Source organism: Excalfactoria chinensis, chromosome 6, assembly GCF_039878825.1.
Source record: "Excalfactoria chinensis isolate bCotChi1 chromosome 6, bCotChi1.hap2, whole genome shotgun sequence".
Taxonomy (NCBI): Eukaryota; Metazoa; Chordata; class Aves; order Galliformes; family Phasianidae; genus Excalfactoria; species Excalfactoria chinensis.
The window spans coordinates 15153872-15176210 of NC_092830.1; the positions used below are offsets into that span (position 1 = coordinate 15153872).

The 22339-nt window shown below is 49.9% G+C and overlaps 1 protein-coding gene across 3 annotated transcripts in view; it reads right to left on the reverse strand.

The window, feature by feature from the left end:
* The window catches only part of ASCC1 (activating signal cointegrator 1 complex subunit 1), a 27350-nt gene continuing 5011 nt past the window's right edge, over positions 1–22339 (reverse strand). Inside the window, exons 6-10 of one of the 3 annotated variants that reach the window (XM_072339843.1) lie at positions 15871–16007; positions 13906–14025; positions 10693–10820; positions 9281–9360; positions 1–602 (exon numbers count right to left, since the gene is read on the reverse strand). In XM_072339843.1, coding sequence (XP_072195944.1) covers positions 486–602; positions 9281–9360; positions 10693–10820; positions 13906–14025; positions 15871–16007 — 582 coding nt within the window. In that variant the 3' untranslated portion in view covers positions 1–485. Of the gene's footprint in view, positions 603–4972; positions 5076–9280; positions 9361–10692; positions 10821–13905; positions 14026–15870; positions 16008–22339 lie in introns of those variants that run through there. The other 2 variants (XM_072339842.1, XM_072339841.1) reach the window with 2 other exon arrangements.

Here is a 22339-nt window from a genome sequence, read left to right on the forward strand (position 1 = left end):
GCGGGAGCTTGTCAGCGGGAGGGGAACGCGCTCCGTGCGCGGGCAGAGCGATAACACGAGGGGGAATGGCCGAAAAGATCTGAGATACAGGTTAGGCGCTGGGAGGATGCTGAGCCGCTGGCGCCGCCGCCCAGAGCTGTGGGTGCCCCATCCCTGGAGGCGCACAGTGCCTGAGCTGCATGGCGGGGGGTGCAGCCTCACCTAAGCTGTGAGCTTATCGGGAGCCGTCAGTACAACGAGAGACAAACGCTTGCCGTGAACGGAACTTCTTTATTCGTAGGCCGACACGGCAGGCACGCTGCTGGAGATGAGCCCTCGCCGCAGCCGAATGGTGCGGGAGGATCCCACATCCCCCCCATAAGCCCCAGGCTCCCCCCTGCGGTACGGCTACGCTACAAGGCGGAAGGTGCCCCCGAGCCGCGTGCAGCCGCCGTTCGTCGCTGCTGTGGCAAACAGCCCGCACAGGCCCTGCCGCTGTCCCGTGGTCAGCGCAGCACCAGCCGACCCGCTGTGCCGTAGTACCCGGAGGCATCCGAGGAGTAGCGCTGGGAGAGCAGCACCGCGTCCAGCTGCGCCTCACCGAAGGAGAAGTTCTCAAAGAGCTGCACGAGAGGAGAAAAAGCCTTTCAGGAATGACAAGGGCAGCTCAGCCTGCAGCTGCTCCTGTTGTAGGGCCGCGTGCTGCTTGCCAAGCCCGCTCCCTCCATCCCAGCACAGCTACGGCACACGCACTGAGGACAGGGTGCTTGCTCCTGGCCCGGGTCGCAGGGCTTACGGTCACGGCTCGGCCCTAACCGGGGGCAGCAGGCACCATCCCAGCACTGACCTGCTCTGCTCAACAATCTTCCTTTGTTGGGCACGGACTGGCAGTGGGCTCGGGCGTGAGCCATACCGTGCCTCAGCCCATTCATCCCATCCACAAAGCCAGCCAAAGGATGACATCAGGTTCTCACAGGGAAGCTCAGCAACACTGCTGGGAAGGCAAAGCCTTAGAGAGCAACGTGCTGCTCCTGCTCCATCCCACGAGGATGCAGAAAATGCACCCCTGAATTAAAAGCACTGTTTTGCAAAGCCAGTTCCTCCATCACCTCCTCCTCCCTGCACCTCATGGTCAAAACCCCAACAGCTGGCCTGGAAGAAGCACCCCTTGGCTCTCCATTGCTTCCCCAGAGCCCCACTGGAACAAGGCTGTCCCAGAAGGGTTTCTCCAAGGGGTGTGGAGGATGGGAAGAGGAATGGCTGCCACCACACAAACTCCATTTGATGCAATTAAAGATGAATGCAATTAAAGATTAATTATGTTCCCAAAAGCCTGGGTAGGACTTCGGATTAAACACCTCATGAATAAGAGATGCTGGGGAAGAGGTCGGTCTCCTTTTCTTCTTGCTGGGGCAGAGGGATGGTATCCTCCCAAGCAACCATGGAGGCAGCCCCCACCGGGTGGGGGAGGCCATGGGAGAGCCCCAGGAGGCAGCAGCTGGGGCCAGGCTCCCCCATCTGCACGCTGCTAGATGTGAAGCAAAGCCTTTGTACCAAAGCACTTGGTATTCCCATGGCCTTTTTTAAGCACTACCACCTCCTGCGTGTCTGAGCGTGTGTGTTTCCCAGGGAGAACACTGCTAGGACTATTGATTTTTGGTAATGCAGCTGTACTTTCTGAGAGCAAACGCACTACAAGATTTAAAGGACAGCCACAGCCCCATTTTTTTCCTGCTCTCCTTTCAAGCCAGCTCTTCACCGATGCTCCTCCATGCCCGTAAGCAACTGGATGCCATGCATGAGTATCAGAGTCACGGCACCACACAGCCCAGATCCACTGTGTGCAACTGAGAAAGAGGCCCTGGAGCACCTCCTCAAGGGCTCCGTGCCTCTGCGACAAGCAGACATCCCACAGTCATCCCAAAGGATCCCTCCAAAGGGCTCAGCCTCCACTTTCTGCTTCTGCATCTATTTATCTTGGGGAGAAGCCAAGCAGAGCCAAGAAAGATATTTATATCTCCCACCACAGAAGGGCTCTGCTCGTGGGGAGGCCAATGAAATGAAAAAGCACTTCGTGTTTTGCCTTTTCTTCTGGAAAAGGAGAGCCCTGGAGGTTGGTGGAGTTCCCCTTCCCACAGGGCTACAGAGAGGAGGAGGTGTGGATCCACAGGGAGCAGATGCTGGTCACTCGCAGGGCTGCTGCAAGCCATAGCATCTGGCTGGAGCAGGACACCATGCTCAGCAGCAACAAGGCAATGCCCTAAATCCAAACACGCCAACGGATTTACATCCCTGCTGCCTGAGGAATAAATAAGGGGGTGGGATGGGGGATTTCTTAATAAATGAAAACAAGCCCGATGGAGGGAAAGCTCAATTTGCAGAGCTGACCCCGCACACGCCGTGCCAGCTCCTAATGCCCCTTGAGGGAATAGCATCACTCAACTAAGTACCCTCTGCCTTTCCAAATCAAATTAGACCTCAACAAGGAGAGCACACTGCTAACATTTAACCTCGAGCCCTGCACCTCAGCATGAAGGCACTGGAGATATGCTGAGCCTGCACAGCAGGGAAATACTCATGCATCAAACTGCAATTGCGGTCATCAGCCAAACACGCTCCTCCCAACATCAGCCCCCATCCACAGCAACTCGTTAGCAAAGTCAGAGCGGCACATTAAAACCAGGAGGGCTATTTCTGTGTGTTTTCCCCCTTTGTCTCAACTTGTGAAGCAGACCCGACTAAAGCACTGGGGAAATAAGTGCCAAAGAGGATCCCTGGATGAAGTACGCATTTGGGCATTTGTCAAGCAGCCCTCCTGGAGAGCAGCAGCACCTTTGTGTGCAAACCCAGGAACAGCAGCAATAAATCATGGCACTGCCCAGCGCTGGGATGGCTGCAGCACGCTTCGGCTCCGCTGACAGAGAGCAGAGCTGCCAATGCAAGCTCATGCCTTCACATCACCTGTCACAGGCTCAACAAGAGTGAGAAGTATTAATGGGCCTGCCCGAGGAGGCAGCGGGAGGACAGAAGGAGCCCAGGTGATGGGAGGGAGGCCAAGGTACTTAAAACTTCCTCTACATAATCTCTGGCATGTGCTCACACAGCCTGGCTGGGGTTCTGCGCAGCCATCATGGTCACTGATCGCTGTAAAACCTCACGTTGTCTTCAGCAGTCAGCCAAAAATGACCTATCCTGAACTGATAACGAGCCCACGCTGCCCTGCTGAGAGCTCAGAAATGCCAAGGGAGTGAAAATTCACCACAATGCCTTGCAATTCAAAACTCCCAGCAAAGAGCAGCATTACCACAGGAAAAGATGCAGAGATGCACACACACACCTGCTCTGCAAGGAAGAGCTGGCTTTGCTGGAGCTCCAGGCTGGGAAGCAGTGCCCTAGGGCAGGGGCAGAATGGCTCAGCATCACAAGACTGCCCGTGGTGAATCAGCCCTGCAGGTGAGCAACGTGCATGCTGTCATCCGCCTGGGGCCCAGAGGCAAGAAAAGCCAGATGCCCTGCTCTCCTTGGCTGGCTTAGAAATGTTAAAGACCAAGTGGAGTCATCAGACTCCAGCAAACCCTCTGTCTGCAGGAGCTCCTCCTCTGTCACGGCTGCTTCCCGCTCACAGACAACCCAGTGCTGGGAAACTGCTGGTAAAACAGGGACCTGTGGGGTCAGCATGTCTGGTTTTGTGCTCTTCTGCTCAAAGCTCTGCTGGCCAGCACAACAGCCTCCACCTGCATAAGCTGCCCTGAAACTCCTCCCTCTTCACCCCAAGAAGTGCAGCAAACCCTTCCAGCAGAGGCTTGAATCACAGCTCCACAAGTCCCCCAGACAAACCCAAACCAAATCCTCTGCAGGCTCATGGAGGATGAAACCCAACTGGGCAACCTGTCAAGATCTGGGAAGCTTGTTCAATTAATGGATTTTTTTCCTCTTCTATTTTCACTTTCAAAATATGTTTCTGAGACAGTTTGGTGCCAAGAAAGAAACATCTGATTCCTGTGTTATTCACTGCGGACACCACTATGCCAATGACTATCTGCCAGAGGTTTAATTGTGCTTGGAAGCTCGCCAGCAGCAACACAAGACGAGCACCAGAAGCAGGTAGGCAGCACCCATTCAGAGCGATGCCTCTCCACAGAGCTCCCACCTCCTGCTGACATCGGCCAGGGCTCCCTTCCTGTGGCTCTTCACACTGCTTGGGTACCCCAAGCCTCTTTTCCCTTATGAAGAAGAAAGTATCCAGACTTCAGGAGGGAGGCAAGCCGCTCACAGAAGCCCTGACAGCCCATCTTGGGGGAGCGCAGTGAGTCTCTGCTAGAAGCAGAGCACTAACTCCCTTACCATTAGCATTCAGCCTGGCTCGTCCAGTCATTTATATGCTCTTGCTCTGCAGCAAAGCAACACAAGACCTGAAATTAGACAAGTGAGTGGCACCCCGGGTTAGTGCGAGCCCAGTGCAAGACACGAATCAGCACTGACAAAGGAGAAGCCCTCCTGCTTAAATCACCCGTGCTGCCCCTTGTACAGCAGTCACACAAACACCACTTCTACCTGGAAAAGCAGCACTCACATCAGAGTGAGCGATGCACAGAATTCAGGGTGTTCTTGGCATGTGTGATGGGTGGTTTCTTATTTATACTTTTATTTTGCTGAGCCAGAGTAAATGCCACGGAGCTTTTGGTACGTAAGCAAATGCCATTCCATGGGTGTTTTGCATCTATCTTACACGGTGATCGTAAATCAACAAGCTCAGAAAAGGCCACAGGAGGTCATGGCCCCACTGTCCTCTACATCCCTGCAGCAGAAGGAGCTCATTGCTGGGTTCCATCTGCATGGGAAACAGGGAAGGAGGCTACGTGAAGGCTTGCCTTCTTCCCAGTAGAGCTATCTAGGGCCAGATCCAGGCTTTGTTCAGCAGAGACTGTCTGGCTCCTCTGGCATGAGCAGAACCCAGCAATGCTTCTGTCACACTGCAAAGCCTTTGTTTGAGCACAGGGTTTTGGGTCGTTTCCCCTCCTTGCTGCAAATCCATGAAAATGCATGCATTTGAGGAAAGCAAGCCCTAGTTGCTATGGTGAAAGGCATTCTGCAAACTAAGAAACAAACACAAGTGGGACATTTAGAGGTTACTGAATCCTCACACATCTTTCTGACAAGAATAAAACACCCCAGCACATTAAAGGCTATGCTAATTTCCAGTGTGAGGGATTCACAGTACAACTGGTTTAAGGAATTAATGATCAACCCCTGCATCTCTGCAAAGCAGCCTCACCCCTTTGGCACTCAGCACTCTCTATCACAAACAGCTGCTGTAGGTGCTGTAGGACCCAGGCCTTGGTTTTGCTGCAGTGATGCCAGGAGGCTTGCAAGGCACCTGGGAACACCAGGACAAGGACCCACCAATGTGACCTCCCAGATCCATTCAGTCACTGAGAGGAGGAGCCTGGTCACAGAGCCAGCCCATTAAGTCAGGCGGACAGGGAGGATTAGCCAGCAGAAGGGCCAGAGCATCTCTGCAATAAGCTGCCCTCTTTCACTCATCAACGTGCTCTTTTTTTTCTTCTCCCCACTCAACACAGACCATTTGTAGCTAAGTGTCTTCACAGAGACCCAACTACATCTCCTTTTCCTCCCAGAATCATGCACACATTGACCACCTGTCTCTCGATAGCAGCACCCCCAGAAGTGAAGGCAGAGATGTCTCCTCTGCAGAGCACACATGTTCCAATTCTCCTAGTTGTGCTGGGTACGTGCTCTCATCACAACACCGAGGACCACCAGATCCTTTCTGCACACTAGGCAGCCTAACGTGGGTCTTTTGATTTAAAAACTATGACAGGAAACGAGTCCATCTCCTCTAACTCCCAAAGGAAAGATGCAGAGACACAGTCAGAGTGCCAGAACAAATGCAGCACTCGTCAATCCAGAGGGGAAACTGGCAGCAGTGACTGTGCAGGGGCAGATGTTGCTCTGCTTAACAGTTTGCTGGGCTTAGGGTATTTTCAGGGTACATGGAGGGCTTCCAGGCCAAGATTTTGCTTTCACGTGGTGCTGCATCAAACGCCTTAAACTGAACTGCTGCAATAACACAGCTGCTACACTACTCTTGTCCAGCAAGACAAAAAGTAGCAACACAGAACACCACCAGGTCTGCATGCAACCCACCAGCACTGGTCTTTCACTCAAAAATACCAAGTGACAGGGGACATGGCCCCATAACTTAATGCCCTTATATTCTGGAGCTCTGTTGGGTCATGCCCTGTCTGTCCCAGCAGCACTTGCCCCTGTACTGACAGACCCAACTCTGGGTCTGGCATTCAGCTCAGTGTCCTCCCAAGCTTTGCTCCACGACACCTGCAGGGCTGCTCTCTCTGTCCATGATCTCATAAACTATTAAAGCAAGGTTCACCCCTTTCCTTGCTCAAAACGTGCTTACCTCTGGTCCAAACACAGCACAGGCTACCCTTCAGTTCTAACACTGCGTGAGTTCAGACGGCTTTCTTCCTACTGTGAGCCTTTCAGAAGGATCCTGGAACGTTTTGGCTGTACGTTCACGTTCCTTTGCATTTCTATTTATTCACCACAGCCTTAGCATTTTCACAGAGGGAAATAAATAAACAACCAAGTAAATAATAAATAAAAGCCTGAAGGCAGCCAAGCCCTGGCTCCGGAGATGCGCACAGCTGCCCCAGCCACCTCAGTGCCAGCGCTGCGCCAGCTGCGACACTGGGCACACAGCCACCCTGCAGGGCAGGGGATGAGGAAGCAGCACGAAGGGGCTGCCAAGCTGGCATCTCCCCGCTGTGCCCAGCCTGACCGTGCTCACATGGGAGATGCTAGAGCAGAATTGTGATCCGTGACTTGGACGTGCAAGGAGCTGGCACGCCACCATCCTGGAAGTAATACGTACCGCTCTGCATGAAGTGCTTCATAAAGCAGCCCTGTTCCTTGGGACTCAGCTAGACAAGTACAAAGCCAAAGCGTCTCGCGCCTTCATGGGAGGCACAAATCATTCACATGCTTCCCCTGGGCTCTCTGCACCAAGCAAACCAGGGAACCTTTTGCACAGATATTCTTCAAGACAGAAGTAATTTAAACTCCTCAACGTAACTCATCCTACAGGATCTATTTTCTGAGCAGTGTGGGAAGGCACCGGTCTGCACAACCATTTATTAGCACAAACAGGAGTGTATGTTTAACTCTGCGGAATGGGGAGAACAAAGGATTATTCAATAAAATTCTGATGAGTTCTGCCAAAAGCAAAATACCAGCTGGAGCCCAAAGTAGTGCAGGCAGCCTATCGGCAAACACTGCTGCCAGTGCACCTGCACACAGGCATCAGCTGCGGCCCTGGGGAGCTGTGGAATCAGGCCGTCCTTACCTTGCTGTGCACCATTACCTGCAGGTCCTGCCCTCTGCTAAGCCAAGCCCGTGCCTGGCAATGCCACAGCCGTGCAAGGAGGAGGCCCAGCGTGATGACTTGACACCACACTCAAGAATGCCCTTCGTTTAGATCCTGCTGCAGAAGCTAACGCAGCCGCTTCGCGAGAGGGCAACCTCACTGAACAGCAGATAAATAATGTATATAAAAGAGGACGTGGTGCAGTTCTGCAAGGTCATGCTGGAGCACACTGGCGGCTGGCTGGGGCTGGGCTCCTCGGGTAAGAAGCCCGCAGCTATTTATGACTCATGTAATTAATTAATGCCAACGGGCACTCTGCTGCAGGCACGTGGGAGACCAAAGGGAAATACGAAGTGAGTAGGTTAGGAAATGTAGTGGAGGCGGGGGAGAAGGATGATATTTCTTGCAGGAAGGCACGCTTTGAAGTATTTATCAACAGTCCAAACAGTCAGCAGCTCTTTGGGCTACATCAGTACAGAAACAATTAGGGGTTTTAAAAGCATCTCGGCTTCAGTTTCAGAGCCAAATAAAAGAAGTGGTATTTGAGGTAGGGCTGGGGCATTTCTAAGCATTGTGCACCATGAGACCCACAGCCCCACGGTACAACCCGTGAGTGTTGCAAACAGTTGAGGGAGCAGCATAATGCCTTCCAAATTGTGCATGTTTTTGGATGAGAAGCATTAAGGAAGAAGGGCAGCTGAAGTCCAAGGACAAGATCAGCAAATGCAAAAAGGACTGATGGGCAAAGTGAAAAGCAGACACTCCCTGGAAGCTGAGTCCCTCTGGGCACTTGGGGCTGCTACCTGCCCTCTCTGGAGCCAGCTCAGGTGCTGGGAGCTGAAAAAGGGGCCAAATCCATCACTGGCCTGCTCTGCCACACAGCCCCGCAGTCTCACAGCAAGCACTCTGCACGTGGCAGTGCTGAGTCATGACACCATGCTCACACAGCCAGCGAGAGCTTAACCTAATTTTGTCCCTTTGTTTGTCCTCTGCACAGAGGAGATCAATCAGCTCCATTCTCTGTCTGCACATCCCTTGCAGGCAGCACCTAATGCATTGCACAGCAGAACTGCAAACACAAAACAGACCTCTTCTGTCCTGATGCCCCACAGTCCTTTCAAGCTGTCCATCTTGCATCCCACCTGCATCCTTGCTCATGTCTCTTTGCTGCCAATTTGTGACCAGGACATCTATCATTTCATGATGTGAATACATGTATTCATGCATTCTCTTGCCTCCTTCTTATAACACATCAGCTCACACAATGAGGATTTAAATTGGCTTACAACCCAGCACTGTTTTCCTTCTCCGGGCTCATCTTTTCTCCCTGGACACTCATAGGGTGTGAGCACCACACATCAGCCCAACGACGCCACCTCTGCAGCCTGTGGGATCTCGCTTCCTGCCCTCCATCAATACCAAAGCCAACTTGGACCCCCAGTATCCACTGGTATGCTAGAGCAGAACCATGTAAACCAGTAGCAGAGATTTAGCAAACCAAAAGAGCATGTGAAACGGCAGTTTTAGCGGCATAAAAACAAGCATGAGTGAGTGAAACAAGAGCAACAAAGTCTGCTTTTCTGGTGGGCTGCAAACCAACACGAGCCTAAGTCTCCAGGGTAAAACACGAGCAAAGTGAACGACAACAGCAACACCCACTTAGCATTCGTGTGATGTATTCCTGATCTGAGCTCACCAGCTTAGAGAAAGCTTCTGTTAAATACTGCAGTGCTCCCAATTAGAAGTGATCTAGATTGTTTATTTTCTAAACAGATCCCCCCCCTCTGGGAGATCCCATAAGCCAAAGGCAAAAGTAGTTTTAAAGAAGTGCTTCAACCTCTTCTGGCTATCTAATCCCAGCAGCTAGCTCCATTTCTCTAATTGTTTTATACTGACCTTGAGGATGTTTCGCCCATTAAATGACTCCCGCTCCTTGAAGGATGATTTACCAGTCACTGTGCTGCTCCGCTCTTCAGCTGGAAAGACAAAAAGCCACCACCAGAATGAGCTTCAGATGGGAGAACTGTGTGTGCTGTACTTCATACCCCACTCCTCCCCTCCCCAAAGTCAGCTGCCAGCTAATAAACCATCCTTGCACAGCTCTTCATGCAAAAACACTGCCACTTTGATCTTAAAGATAACTGTGCTGACTACGGGATCAGTGCTTCCACCAGGATCACCTGCAACACCTGGAAGAAAGACCCTGCACACAGCTGTTGTTGGGGTGATTCTGCACTGCCTGCAGTGGGGAGCATCCCCACATACCATCAAAGTGTGTGTATGTGAGGCAGGGAAGCAGCCACCCACTGAGACATGGAGAACAGCAATCCGAGCCTACAGTGACTGCCAAATGTCTCCATCTCAGATCCATCTCCCCAGAGGATGTCTGGAGTTTATATAATCCCTAAGCACACGATCTGTTCTTTCCAAGGGACCTTTGCCACACTCACTGAATATATTAAATATTTCTTCTACATCTCCAGCATTAACTATGAGGCCCTGCTCACAACCAGCAATACTATTCAGATCCCGTATTGAATATAAAGTGATTTCTATGGCCGCCTGGGTAAAGCTCTCCTCATTGTCTCCGAATGCCTCACATGCCTGATAGGGGAGTTCAGCACACAGACTGGATGCTACTGCCAGCATCCCCCCGCTTCCCTCCCCCCAAAGGGCAACTTCAGGCTTCATGTCCTTGCAGCGACTCAGAGGCTGGTCCAGATCCTTCTGAGTGCTGCTGGCCAAGAGTGGGTCTGAAATTGTGAGGAAGAACCTTAGAAAGGACCCAGAAAGTACCCAAAGCATGCCCGCCTCCTCCTGCTCTGCTGGCTGCTCTTTCATTTTTTCTTGGGTTTTATTTAGCAACATCCCCCAGACAATCTTCAAGACATTAAAATAAGATTAAGATGAAAATAAGCACAAAAATTATTTAAAAAAAAAAAAAAAAAACAAAAAAAAAAAACACCCAAAACAAAAAGTGTAAAAGTCAACAGTTGCTGACCAAAACACCTCCTGTTCAGTGGTACTGTGTTCAACGGATGTGAGGAAATGGCTTCTAATTGAAAGAGGGGAGATTTAGATTGGATATAAGGAAATGGTGTTTTACAATAAAGGTGGCGAGGCACCGGAACAGGCTGCCCAGTGAGGTGGTGCCCCTACAGACACGCAGGATCAGGCTGGATGGGGCTCAGAGCTCCCAATGGAGCTATGGGTGTTCACTGCAGGCCAGTTGGGCCAGATGGTCTTTCAGGGTCCCTTCCAATTCTAACGATTCAATGCATTTACCAGTAAAGAACAAGAATACTCACCACCGCTTGGATCTTTCCGGAAGAGTGTGTTCATGACAGTAGCATGCAGTTTCACCCTATCCCATTCCCTAAGCATCAGACCAGAGGCCACGAACCTTTCCACCAGCTGATCAGCAATCACCTGCAGCCTGGGAAAGCAAAAGGAGAAAGAACGGAGCAAAGTAAGCCAATGAGAAATTCCTGCACTGTCAGTGTTTTGCTTTTCTGCCAGGAAGGGCAGCATGTGTGAAATGAGGTGTCTGCATTCACTTGGAAAAGAGCAGAAGTTAATGGAACTATCAGAATTCAGTTATCCTGTAAAAAGTTCTGGCTGTTTCACAATGCTTCCTCCATCCTTCCTCCATTTGCAAGGCTTGCGCTGCACACAAGCAACAAAGCAGGGCAGATTTAGCATAGCAAAGAGCTTGCTGCCAGTGCCCAAACCTACAATCCCCGGGGTGTTCAGGCACTTCCGTCCCCATGGGACCTGCTTGGCGCAGGGCCCACAGCTCTGCAGAGCAGCAGGCTGAAGCTGGGAGAGGCAGAGGCTGCCCCCAGGGCTTGAGGTAGCCGCGCTCTGGCTGCCAATTCCTCTGCCGCCCCATCATGTCTCACCCCGGTGGGCTGCCGGCAGCCACGCAGCAATTTCTAGACTCTCCAGCTTCCGACTGTCATGGTTTTCTGCTGTTTTCTGGCTTTACATCAGTGATTTTTAAAATTAGCAATGACAAAGATTAAATGAATATCATTACGGACAATACTAAAACAAATTAACAGAGAATAGCTCAAGTGAAAATGGGGCTTTATTGCATTATAAAGTTAATCAAGGAAATAAAGCAAATTAGAATGAATTATAATGGAAATTATTTGCCGTGCGGGAGGCATCAGAGCATGATCTCTCTCTCTCTTTCTTTCTCTCAGTCTGAGCCATTCTATGTGCAGAAGGGCTTGCCAGCCCCTAATGCTGTCTGCAGTTATGCAAGCTAAGTCGGGTAAATCAAATCTCCTGCTTTATGGCTTAAGCTGATCAAGATCATCCAAAGATCAGGAAGGAACTCCACCCCCAGCCACTCCAGGAGCCACACAGAGCCAGCAGGACATCTTGCAGGAGGCAGGAAGGCGCACACCTCTCACATGGGCTGCAGAAGCCTGAGCCAGCACAGCACAGCACGGCACAGCACGTGGCTGCTACGCTCCTCCAGCATTGGCCTTGCAGTTGAGAAACTGCTCCCAACCTGCTTTGCTCGTGTCCCTGAGCAAAAAGCAGCAGGTTTCAGCAGGCAAGAGAGACAAGTGCCAATTCATTCTGCTGGGAGAGATGAATCAATTCACAGGTGAGGGCAAAGCCTGCCTGGCTGAGGAGAAAATGTTACAATCACGTGGCCCTCTCTGAGCCTATTCCTAAGCAAAAGCAACAAACAGTGTTGCAGAACAGAAGCCTGGCAGCCTCCAGTTGCCATGCAAAGCACAAGGTCCGGGTTATGCCAGAATCTCAGCTAGGGACCTCCATGAAGGACAGAGGAGACACCACCTCAGCAGCAAGCCCCTTTCTTGGGAAACATGTCTCCAGTTGCAATGGCAGGTAGATTGGAAGGTCTCATTTCTCTCCCCAGCCAGAGACAGCTCTGGCAGCCCATTGTCATTTTGTTCCAGCACTATGGCTAAGAGGCTCCTCAGCAGAACGGGCAGGGCTGGCACCTGAGGCAAGCCACAGGGACAGTCCTCAGCAATCCAAGCAGCTCCCAAACACGGGCACTCTTGTCCCATATTACATCCCGCCCACTTAGGTTCTACAGGATTCCTCTCTGGTCACAGACATACACAGAAGTGCAAGCAGACTTGCAAGCACCACACCTAAGGGGTGATCCAGTGACTCAGAAGAAAAGGGGTCCATAGCGCAGCTTGGTGAGCTGATACATAGTGATTTCTACAACTCCAACTGAATCGCATATGGGTCATCCCACATCTGCCTCTGCCTCATCCTTCTGAGTGCCTTTCCCTCACTTCCTCCCCTCAGCTAAAATAGATTGCCCTGGTTCTCCACCCTCCCCCTCTGCTTTATCTCACCTCTGTCAAGGCAGGACAGACTTCAAAGTGGAAGAGCTAAGAATGGGAAAAGATTTAAGCTCCTATCACCCCTCAGCAATTGTTACACTTTCATTTCCCCACCCATTTTCTTATCTCACATCCGATCTCTTACTTCAACAGAGCAACTAAAGTGTGCTTTTCCCCAGGGCATCAAGCATGGCGCCCCTGGGGAAAGGAAATGCTAGAACACATCCCTTCCTCCTTGAACAGGTTCCTATTGGCACCTTCCTCCCTCAGCTGCTGTTCACCCCCCTGCTAGCTCCTGTTCACCCCCCTGCTAGCTCCTGTTGTCCTTCAGCAAGGGCAGCACTGCTGGAAAAAGATCAAGCTAAAAAAGAGGCCAATACTCAAAAAGAGAAGGCTAATGCTCTCCTGGCTGCTCCCCTCCCTCCTTCCCACCCATCTCACATTCAGGAAGATGATGGCTCTTGCACTTCCCAGTCTTTGAAAAAGCACTTAGAGATTATGCTGCTGTTGGTGATGCACTTGTCAAAAATGAGATGGGGGGAAGGCTGTCCAGCCACCACTGCATCCTGGACAGGGCTGTGGCAGAGCCTTCAGCTGAAGCAGCGTCAAGAGCAGTGAACAGCACAAACACACCAATTTGGCTTTGATATTTCAGACCAGAGGTCAGAAGACAGGTGTTTCACACCCAGTGTGATGCTACTCAAAGACACAAGAAACAAACTGCTGTGCCCAAGTTGCACTTTTCTAAGGACTTCTTGGTGAAACTGGCTTTTAAAGATAATGAAATGCTGCAGAGTAAATCAGGCTGTTCAGATTCACCTGGTCTGTCCGTTGGAAAACAAGCAGCAGAGGCCAAGTTGTCCTGTGTTTTAAGTTACCTGGGGAGCACCTCCTTGCCCATCTCATCACTGCCTGAGCCACAACGCCATTACTCACTCCGACAGACTGCTACTGAAACAAATGACATCCTTCACCGCACCACCACCACTGGCTGATTCAGAGAGCAAACACATCACTGCCTTAACTGGTTTAGGAAGCGAGAATGACTTAATCTTCCTGACTGTTGGCCCAAGGATCGTGAGCAGCACCCACCGACTTTGGACAGCCAAGGGTTCTCCTGCTGCTGCTCAGTGCTGCCCGCACGCTGGGGGCTGAGGGAAAGGGGCATGAGGAACTCACTTGTCCGAGCCATCCTTCATGTGGACTTTGGCGTAAAGGACATCCATCATGGCAGGGTCATCGTTCATGTACTCCACCCCGGCCACCTCCACACTCAGCGGTTTGCCTCCTGTAATTTGGCTAAAATGGAAGAAAAAGCCAAACGTCACGCCTGCTTTAGAAATGCAATGTGTAGCATTCCTCCCGCCTAGGTTCTAAAGCTCAAAAAGCTACAGCTGCTACTGTCTCATCAGATCAAAAACTACCATAAAAACACTGAAATTTAAATTCATACATTCACTGTTGCAGACATACGGTAAGTCAACTTGTCAGTAATCACAGGCCATCTCAAAGCAGAAATATCTATTTACTTCTTGCAAAAGCTACCAGCAGTCACATGGTGTAACTCCTCATTCCAGAGGAGCTGCTGCTTTCCCCACAAAAAGCACCTGATGCAGAATTCAGTTTTAAGAACATTCCAACATTCACTTACCAACACCGGAAGTAAACAGAACTCCTTTAAAAACCATCACCAGCTACTCTGGCAGGAACGTGAAACCTAAAATGCGTGCAGGATATAATATGGACTCCCACATCTCGCAGCACACCATGAAGCCTATCTCCTCCCAAACACACCACCTGCTTGTTCTCTAGGAGCACATAACAGGAGCCGCGTGCTGCAGCAAGAGCTCTGCTTCATTCAGCGCCGAGGTCTTGTGGGCAGTGCAGGGCGGGCAGAAGTAATGACCACAAGTTAAGCGGGAGCGTGACTTTGCTCTAACCTTGCATTAACAATTTCCAGGTGGAAAAAGGGGAGTGTGATTTCCTTTCCCAGGATGATTACTGGGAGGAAAACAGCACAAGACTACAAACACTTGAGGCCACGTACCCAAAAACTGTACAAAAAGGGCACACTGGCTCTCAAACAGTACTGCCTGAATTTAGTAAAAGTAAATGAATGCTAACAAAGGTTCATATGGGTGGAAGGGAGCCTGAATTGATTTTAAATGTGTATTTGTTTGTCAACCTGTCAACACATTCAAGTGCTAACTCTTCCTCCAAAGGAAGTGGAGAGTCAAGATTGTCTCAGTTCAGCTCACTCCTGAGAAGGGCCGCACTCTTCAACTACCGTGGGCAGCCCCTTCCACTGGAGATATGCCTGCATTTCTAGTCAGTAGCTGAAAAAAAGGGAGCCTTCCTCTTAGAGTAGGTTAAGAATTTTGGCCATGCATTGATTCCCAAAGGTGTCCTAAAGCTAGCATAGCATGGCTAACTCTCCACACACCGAGGTACAATATAAGGAAATACAAATAAGGAATCCATGCCCTCTGTGCAAAGGCATTCCAAAAATAAATAAAGATGTACGGCAGCCCCTCAGGCCACCTCCAATTTCTAGGCCATACAGAGATAAGCTGATTACAGTGTCATTCAACCACATTTACAGTTCAAGCCGTAATATCTGCAGTTCCGTGTTAACAGGCAGAGAGAAAACCCAGGTCCTGGAGGATTGCTGAACTGTTCAGAGCGATGACTCACATGGCTCATGCTGCCTTCTCTGCACACTCCTCACACAGAGAAATGCATGTCAAGGACACCTCAGCATCTGCTCTGAGGCAAGAGGGAGCAGTGTGCTGGAGTCCACTGTAAGCAACGTGGGAAGGTTCTGGAGCTCACCCCTCCCTATGCAGCAGGCAGAGGACATCAGAGAGGAATTGCTCACACAAGAATAATAGGACTGTTGTGAGAAATGTCTGGAGCAGGTTTGTAGGGAATGCTGAGGGGCTGAGCTGAGAGTACTGCTGCACCCTTTGGTTGCGATTTCTTGGTGATTGCTGCTGCTCCTACTTAAAACGTTCAGTCTTCTAAGTTTCTGGAGTTTAGATACGTGGTCAAGCTGCTCCCCTCACACCTTCCTCATAGACAGCTTGCTTCTTTCCCCCCCACCCACGCTCGCCCTTGGTGTTGGCATCCCTTTGCAACACTTACTCCACAAAGTCCTCTTTGCACTGCTGCAGGAGGTCACACGCCCTCTGGATCTCCTGTTCGTTCAGCAGCACCAGTGTCCCCAGAGTCAGGTGGAGCTTTGCAGGGTTCTGGAACAGGCTGCTGCTGACCCCGTGATCCTACAAATCAATCAAATACAGCATCTCATCTCAGGCACACACACACACACCCTATCAGAGGGATCCACGTAACAGGGAACAAGCAGCAAGCCACCAGCATCAAACCTCTCATCTCTGCATTGCTAGGCAAGTTGCTAGAGTCTCTAAGTTGAAACAAGAGGGAAAGACTTCAGGAGTGGGGCAGAGCCCAGCACCACATCTGCCTTTGCAGTGAAGTCCAAAGGCAGATCAGGGCTCTTTAGGGCAGGCTCCAGCTCAGAGACCTCCACAGCTGTCAGAGCAGCGACTGCCACCAGCCATGGACTCAGCACAAGTCAGTGCAGAGTTAGAACTTGAGAGAAGCGTGTTCTCTGGGCAATAAAGCTGAAGCCAGCTGCAGTGGCAAGCTCTAAATAGCCTCTAAATCCTGTCTAAACACAGGTTGCACCTCACAACGCAAGCACAGCCCATACCAGCTCTGGTAATTACATTTTTCTCATTCCCAGGTGCCCTATAGTTTGCTGAGATGAATCAAGTTTAAATTCCCTTTAGAAGAAAAGCTACGTGTTGTTGCTGAGGAAGAACTGTTCCCAGGTAGAGCAGAGCTTATGCTCAGCTTTAAGGAACATGCTCTTCTGTTCTTGGAAATTCATAAAAATACCTTGAGGATGGTTAACACACCCATATTAAACCAATTATTTCCACTTAGTGGCCACTTCCCACCAGCACATTGGTGAACCTCTACTTTAAGCTCCAGAAGAACCCAACGTGACTCACTACACCGCTGAAGCATTTGTATGTCCAAAAATAAAAGCCCATTGGCTGCAAATGACAGCTTTGAAGTTTCTAACTGAGCTTCAGAGTTTGAAATAAAACCCCTCTGACATTTAAACACTGCATCCCTCAGCTGGTGAAATGCTTCACATCTCATTGGGCATTGTTCACGCTGTGGCAGCACCCATATCCTTGCTGACAGCAGCACTTACAGGCTGGGCTAGATGAGGAAAACTCAGCGTCCCCAGCTGACAGAGCACGTAGTACCTGCCTTCACCTTGCTAATTGCTTTACTGCTGGCTGAGACCCCAAATCCTGCAAGTGGCAAAAGATGCTGCAAGCCTCAGCACCAGGCAGCAGCCTGCAACGAGCACAGACGAATTACGTTAGGCATGCCCTGAGCGTAGGACAGGAAAGGTGGATGCCTCCATCTCACTCCTTCCCAGAGAGAGAGGGCAGCTAAAACATCTTTGCTCCCTTTCACACACACCGCTATGTTAATGTGCAGGACTAGACACAATTCATCTCCAGTCTTTCTCATTTAATGGTACCTGTAACCATTTTGGCCCATCACAAAACAACAGCTCGGTAACAGCAAATGGGAGAAAATCTGAGTTACTCTTGCCATAGACAACCAGCTGACATCACTCACACAGTGCAGGCAAGTGACAAAGACTGCACAGTAAAGTAGTTCACAGGTCAGAAAGCAAAACCCCTACCCTTGTTTTCTGGGACAGGGACTGACCTGCCCCAGCACAGTTTGTGATGTAAACATCAACCTGCCCCAAAAGCAGCCTTTCCCAGCACCTGAGTGGGGGCTGACAGCTGACAAAATGCAGGCATGGCACCTCCACACACTGTGCTGCCGCTGCTAGGACATCTAGCAGGGAAGAACAAGACAGAGCAAACAGGTCAAGACCCACATAAGCCTCCTGGTTTACCCCTGGTGCTTCAGAAAGCTCCCAAAATTCCCATATACAGCCCTCACAGCTCCTTCACAGGCCAGGAGATCCCACCTCCCCCATGTGTGAGTGGGATGCTGCATCTGAAGTAGCTCTCTCTGGAGCAACCAACATTTCTCTGCAGGTGTTTCAGCAGCCCTTCCAGGTTGGGTGCAGCTCAGGAAATGCAAAAGTGCTTGAAACCACTTATTCCAGTCCCAGATTATGCTATGCATAAATGCTACGCCCAGCTGGATGGGTGATTGGATGGGATGATCTTAGAGGTCTCTCCCAATCTTGGTGATTCCAAGGCACACTCCCCAAGTGCCTTGTGGTGACAAGCTCCTCCAGCACCAGTTTCCTTCCCTGGGTTGTGGAAGGTGAGCACTTTTCACAGCACGTGCACAGCAATGAGCAGAATGGAAAGCACAGCACCGAGTGGTGAGGACAAGCAGCAGGAAATCCCCTGTATTTGACAGGGGAATATGAAAGCTGTGTGTTTGTATCTGCCTGCAAATCCCTACAAACACATCAAACAGACCCTACTGTTTCTCTCAAAAATTCACCACTCAAACCACCTAAGGATGCACTGAGAGGTAAGAAGAGCATTCCCTGTATGCATCATCTGTGTACGATTGCCCATTTTAGCTTGCGCCACTCTCAGACACTGACTTGTCATGGTCACAAAACACAGCTCATTTCCATGCATGTACCTTTAAAAATTCCTTGTTTTTTTTTTCCCCTCCTTATTATTAGATCCCCCTCTCACTGCTTAGACCTCTTCCTTTGCTCTCCTCCCTTAGATGGAACATGAAAACGAGTTTTATTAGGAGCCTTCACCTCTTTGCGAAGTCTGTGCACATTGTTCCTATAAATCTAAGAGACTTTAGCATGGAAACTAAAGACCAAAGCAGAGCCTTCTGCGTGACAAGGCAAAGGATCACACTGCTTAGCTCTTCCTCCCTGGCTGCATCCTTTCTGCTGTCTTATGAGCTCCCAATATTTGCAGACAGCTTTCTGTTTTTTCCCCTAATAGCAGGATACTGCATGCCAGCTACATGCCCTCTCCCACCCCAACCCACAAACAAAGGAGCGAGCCAGAAAAACAGCATTTCCTGAACTGACTGAAGAACTGCAGGCTGAAAAACCCCTCCCATTTTCTGTCCCTTCCACCGTGAGACGTAATACCTCATTAACAACGTTTGATATTTACAGGTTGGCATTTATGACAGAATTCACATTTCTCTTCCATGCTACATCTGCAGCCTGTTAAGACTGAAAATGCTGCATTTGCACAGCTCTGAAAGCGCAACCGTGATTTTTCATAGCAATTTCACTGCTGAACCTAAACCTCTTCTCTTACTCACCTGTAACAAATGCTTCAGTCCTCCTCACTCCAACACCAGCACGGCTGTGCTAGGAGACTCCCAAGGTCACCCAGACAGACCGAGTTCGCACCGCACCACACCACTAAGGTCTCAGGCCAGGTGAGCCACCTCGTTATGTCTATACTAAATCAGCCTCAAAACAGTCTCCCCTCAGCTCTGCTTCACCAGCTGGCTGCCCCGACAATTCTATAGCACAAATGACACCCAAAGTGCTCTGTACCTCGACACAAGGTTTGTCTCACAGAAAGTCTTGAGGACAAAAAGAAAAAAAAAAAATAGAGCTGGAAAGCATATACCCACCAACATAACCCTATGCTGTAAAATATAAATGAATGGTTGTCATGGCAACTGCTTCAGAGAGAAAAGTCCCGCACAAATGCTCAACAGCCAGAAGAAACCCTCACATGCATACCCCCCGATCACCCCCTTCCTTGCCACTATCAGTGAGGTTCATCCAAAGACTAGAGTCTACCTAATGCTGCAATGCTTTGCACCAACAAATTGCAACAGGAAGAGAAGCTCGACACTCGCGTCCCTGAAATCTATTCAGACGTCTCTAAGTATCCTGAGAAATCCCGTCGCTTTGGACAAATCTATAAGCTCTCTTATTGCTCTGTGAGGCACAGTTTTGAATTACTGTTTTTCATTACTGATGTGCTTTCTAGCAGACCCTGCTGTGAGATAAAGTGGTATTAGAGTGGCATTACCGGCTGCAGAGTGATTGAGAGACATAGAGGGCTGCAATATACTCCTGAACTAACAGGCAGCAATATATCTAGAAGCCTTTTTGCTAATACCAGGAGAAGGAAGTGCAGAAAAATAAAGCACTGTGTATTCCTTGGCTATCCATATGCAAACCTCCAAATACCTGCCTCTGACTGATTGGTATATTTCAAACCTCCTGAGAGACGTGGGGCACTGAGCAGAGCCGACACAACCCTGCACTTCCAGATGAGGGCACCCCGCACCCACACTGCGTGGAGAGCCCTGCTGCAGGGCAGCCTCAGCTGCCACTGCCTGGGGAGATTCCCAGAAGTGCCCAGATGACTCAGCAGCAGCAAAACGCAGAGAGGATGTCTTGAGTGCTGCTGCTGGAATGAGGAGTCACGTCCGGGTGCTGGTTCTGAGCACAGTTGCAGACAGTGGTTCCAGCCTGCAGGTTCCCTAACCACTGAGCAGGGTTTTGATGATGCTGTGCTGTCCAGACACAGCATGAAGAGGCAGCAGAAGAAACAGAAGGTCAAAGAAGACAAGGTTAGCTTGGACTCAGCAGTGGTCTCAGCACTTCTCTGACCAAACCTGAGCTTCTGCAGCCATCGAGGACAAGAATGCACAGAAGGTTTGCAGATGTTCCCAGACAGCTCCTTTGGACTGTGACTGACAATGCTGGGAAAGCACCAGGATACATTTATGAAAACGTTTCCAAGTGGATTGCAGGCAGTGGTACGATGAAAACTGATAGTTAAGAGTGAGCAGGAGACGAATCATACAACAGGGGCAGATCAGGAGGGGTGTGGAGAACAAGGCAGATCACCAGCAGAAGCTGGGCTGATGGAGGGTTGCACAGATGCAACCAAGGCAAGAACAATGCATGTTTTGCAAGGATAGGAGCTAGCTCAGGTGGGGCCTACATGTGGCAGGAATAAAGACACAGGATGAGGGTGTGGATAATGGCATTAGTTTCAGATGAATAGAAGAGGCTGCATCACAGAGATGTTGCACTGAAAATATTTGCACTATACTGAGCAGCCAGTAAGCCAGAACCGAGCAAGGTTTTGCTCTACACGGGAAGAGACAAGACCTGCTGGCAGACAACCAGAGGCAGAAGATCAGATAAGCAGGGTTCAAGGCTGCAAGCAGCGCATGGCCAGATACATGTGATATATATATATATATATATATATATGTGTGTGTGTGTGTGTGTGTGTGTGAGATATATATCTATATATATATAGAGAGAGAGATACAGCAAAGAACTGTAGCAGTCATATGCCCCTTTGGCAGGGGACAAAGAGCAAGAGAAACACCAGGCTGAATACAGTGGTTTTAGTCCAGGGCCAAAGGCATGAACAGAGACACTGCCAGAGTCCACGCTGAAACAGTTCCTCCAAAAGATGCCTCTCTCAGTGACCCCCACAAGCACTGGAACAACCAACAGGGGGAGCCAGGTGACCACTGACACCAGCTCGAGGGCTGGCTTGTTCTGCCCTCAGTCTGATGCTTCCATTTCCCTGTCTTTAGGGCTTTTATTTAATAAAGGGAAGGTTTAGTACAAGAGTAGTTAATGCTGGATTGTGGGACTGAAGATTGAGACAGTGATATCCTCCTAACCTGAGGAATAGGTGCTCGAAGCATTGCACTCCTTGCCAGCTCCTGTATCTATAGGCCAATACCAGTTGCACTTGACATTAGGTGGAAATCTGAGTGATAGAAACCTCCTAAAAATGTCAGAGAAATAAGAAGCTGGGTGGAGAAGAGGGACTTAAATCAGAATTGCCTGGAGAAACAAGACCGCAAAGCCAGCCCAGCTCTGCTGTTAGAGATGAGACAATTAGTGTACAAGCAACCATGAAAAATCTTCCCCAGACATCAGGTAATTCACACGCAAGGCATAAACACACAGAAAACCATACTTCTTCAGCTGTGCAATTAGGAAGGTTACGCTTTTCCCTTTGAAAGACATAAGCAGAAGCAACGGATGTAACAGTAAAAATGCCAGCCCACAAACCCTGCTGCATGCATGCAATCTAACCTTCAGCTGCTTCAAAGGGAAACTCATTCTTCTTGCCTAGAGATGTCCTCCGAGTAGACTCAGAGGACACAGCAATTTAATAACACCATTCCCTCTTTCCAGGCTGGCCCTATGCACTGAGATACCATTTCTGTCAAAGCAGAAGCAGACTAAAATACAACAGGGAATGCTCTACTTTCACTTCATCCCATCCCTATTTTCACTACACATAGCTATTTCCTGCTGCTCTTGGTGCTCTCAGATCTGAAGGCAAGTAGGAGGGACTGTCAGCACGGCTCTCACGGGGAGGAAGGGAAGTGATTAGATTAGCAGGATGGCGTGTGCTACCGAGTCATTTCCTGACACCCATCCTCATTCACTGTCAGTAACCAAAAGAAAAGTGAAATAGAAGCAGCAGCAAACCTGTGAGTAGCTCCCTAGTTTCACAGTTCTGTGAAATCATATAAAATGTATAAAGGCCTGTGGCGTTATTCAGTAGTTTTCCTATTGAAATCAAAA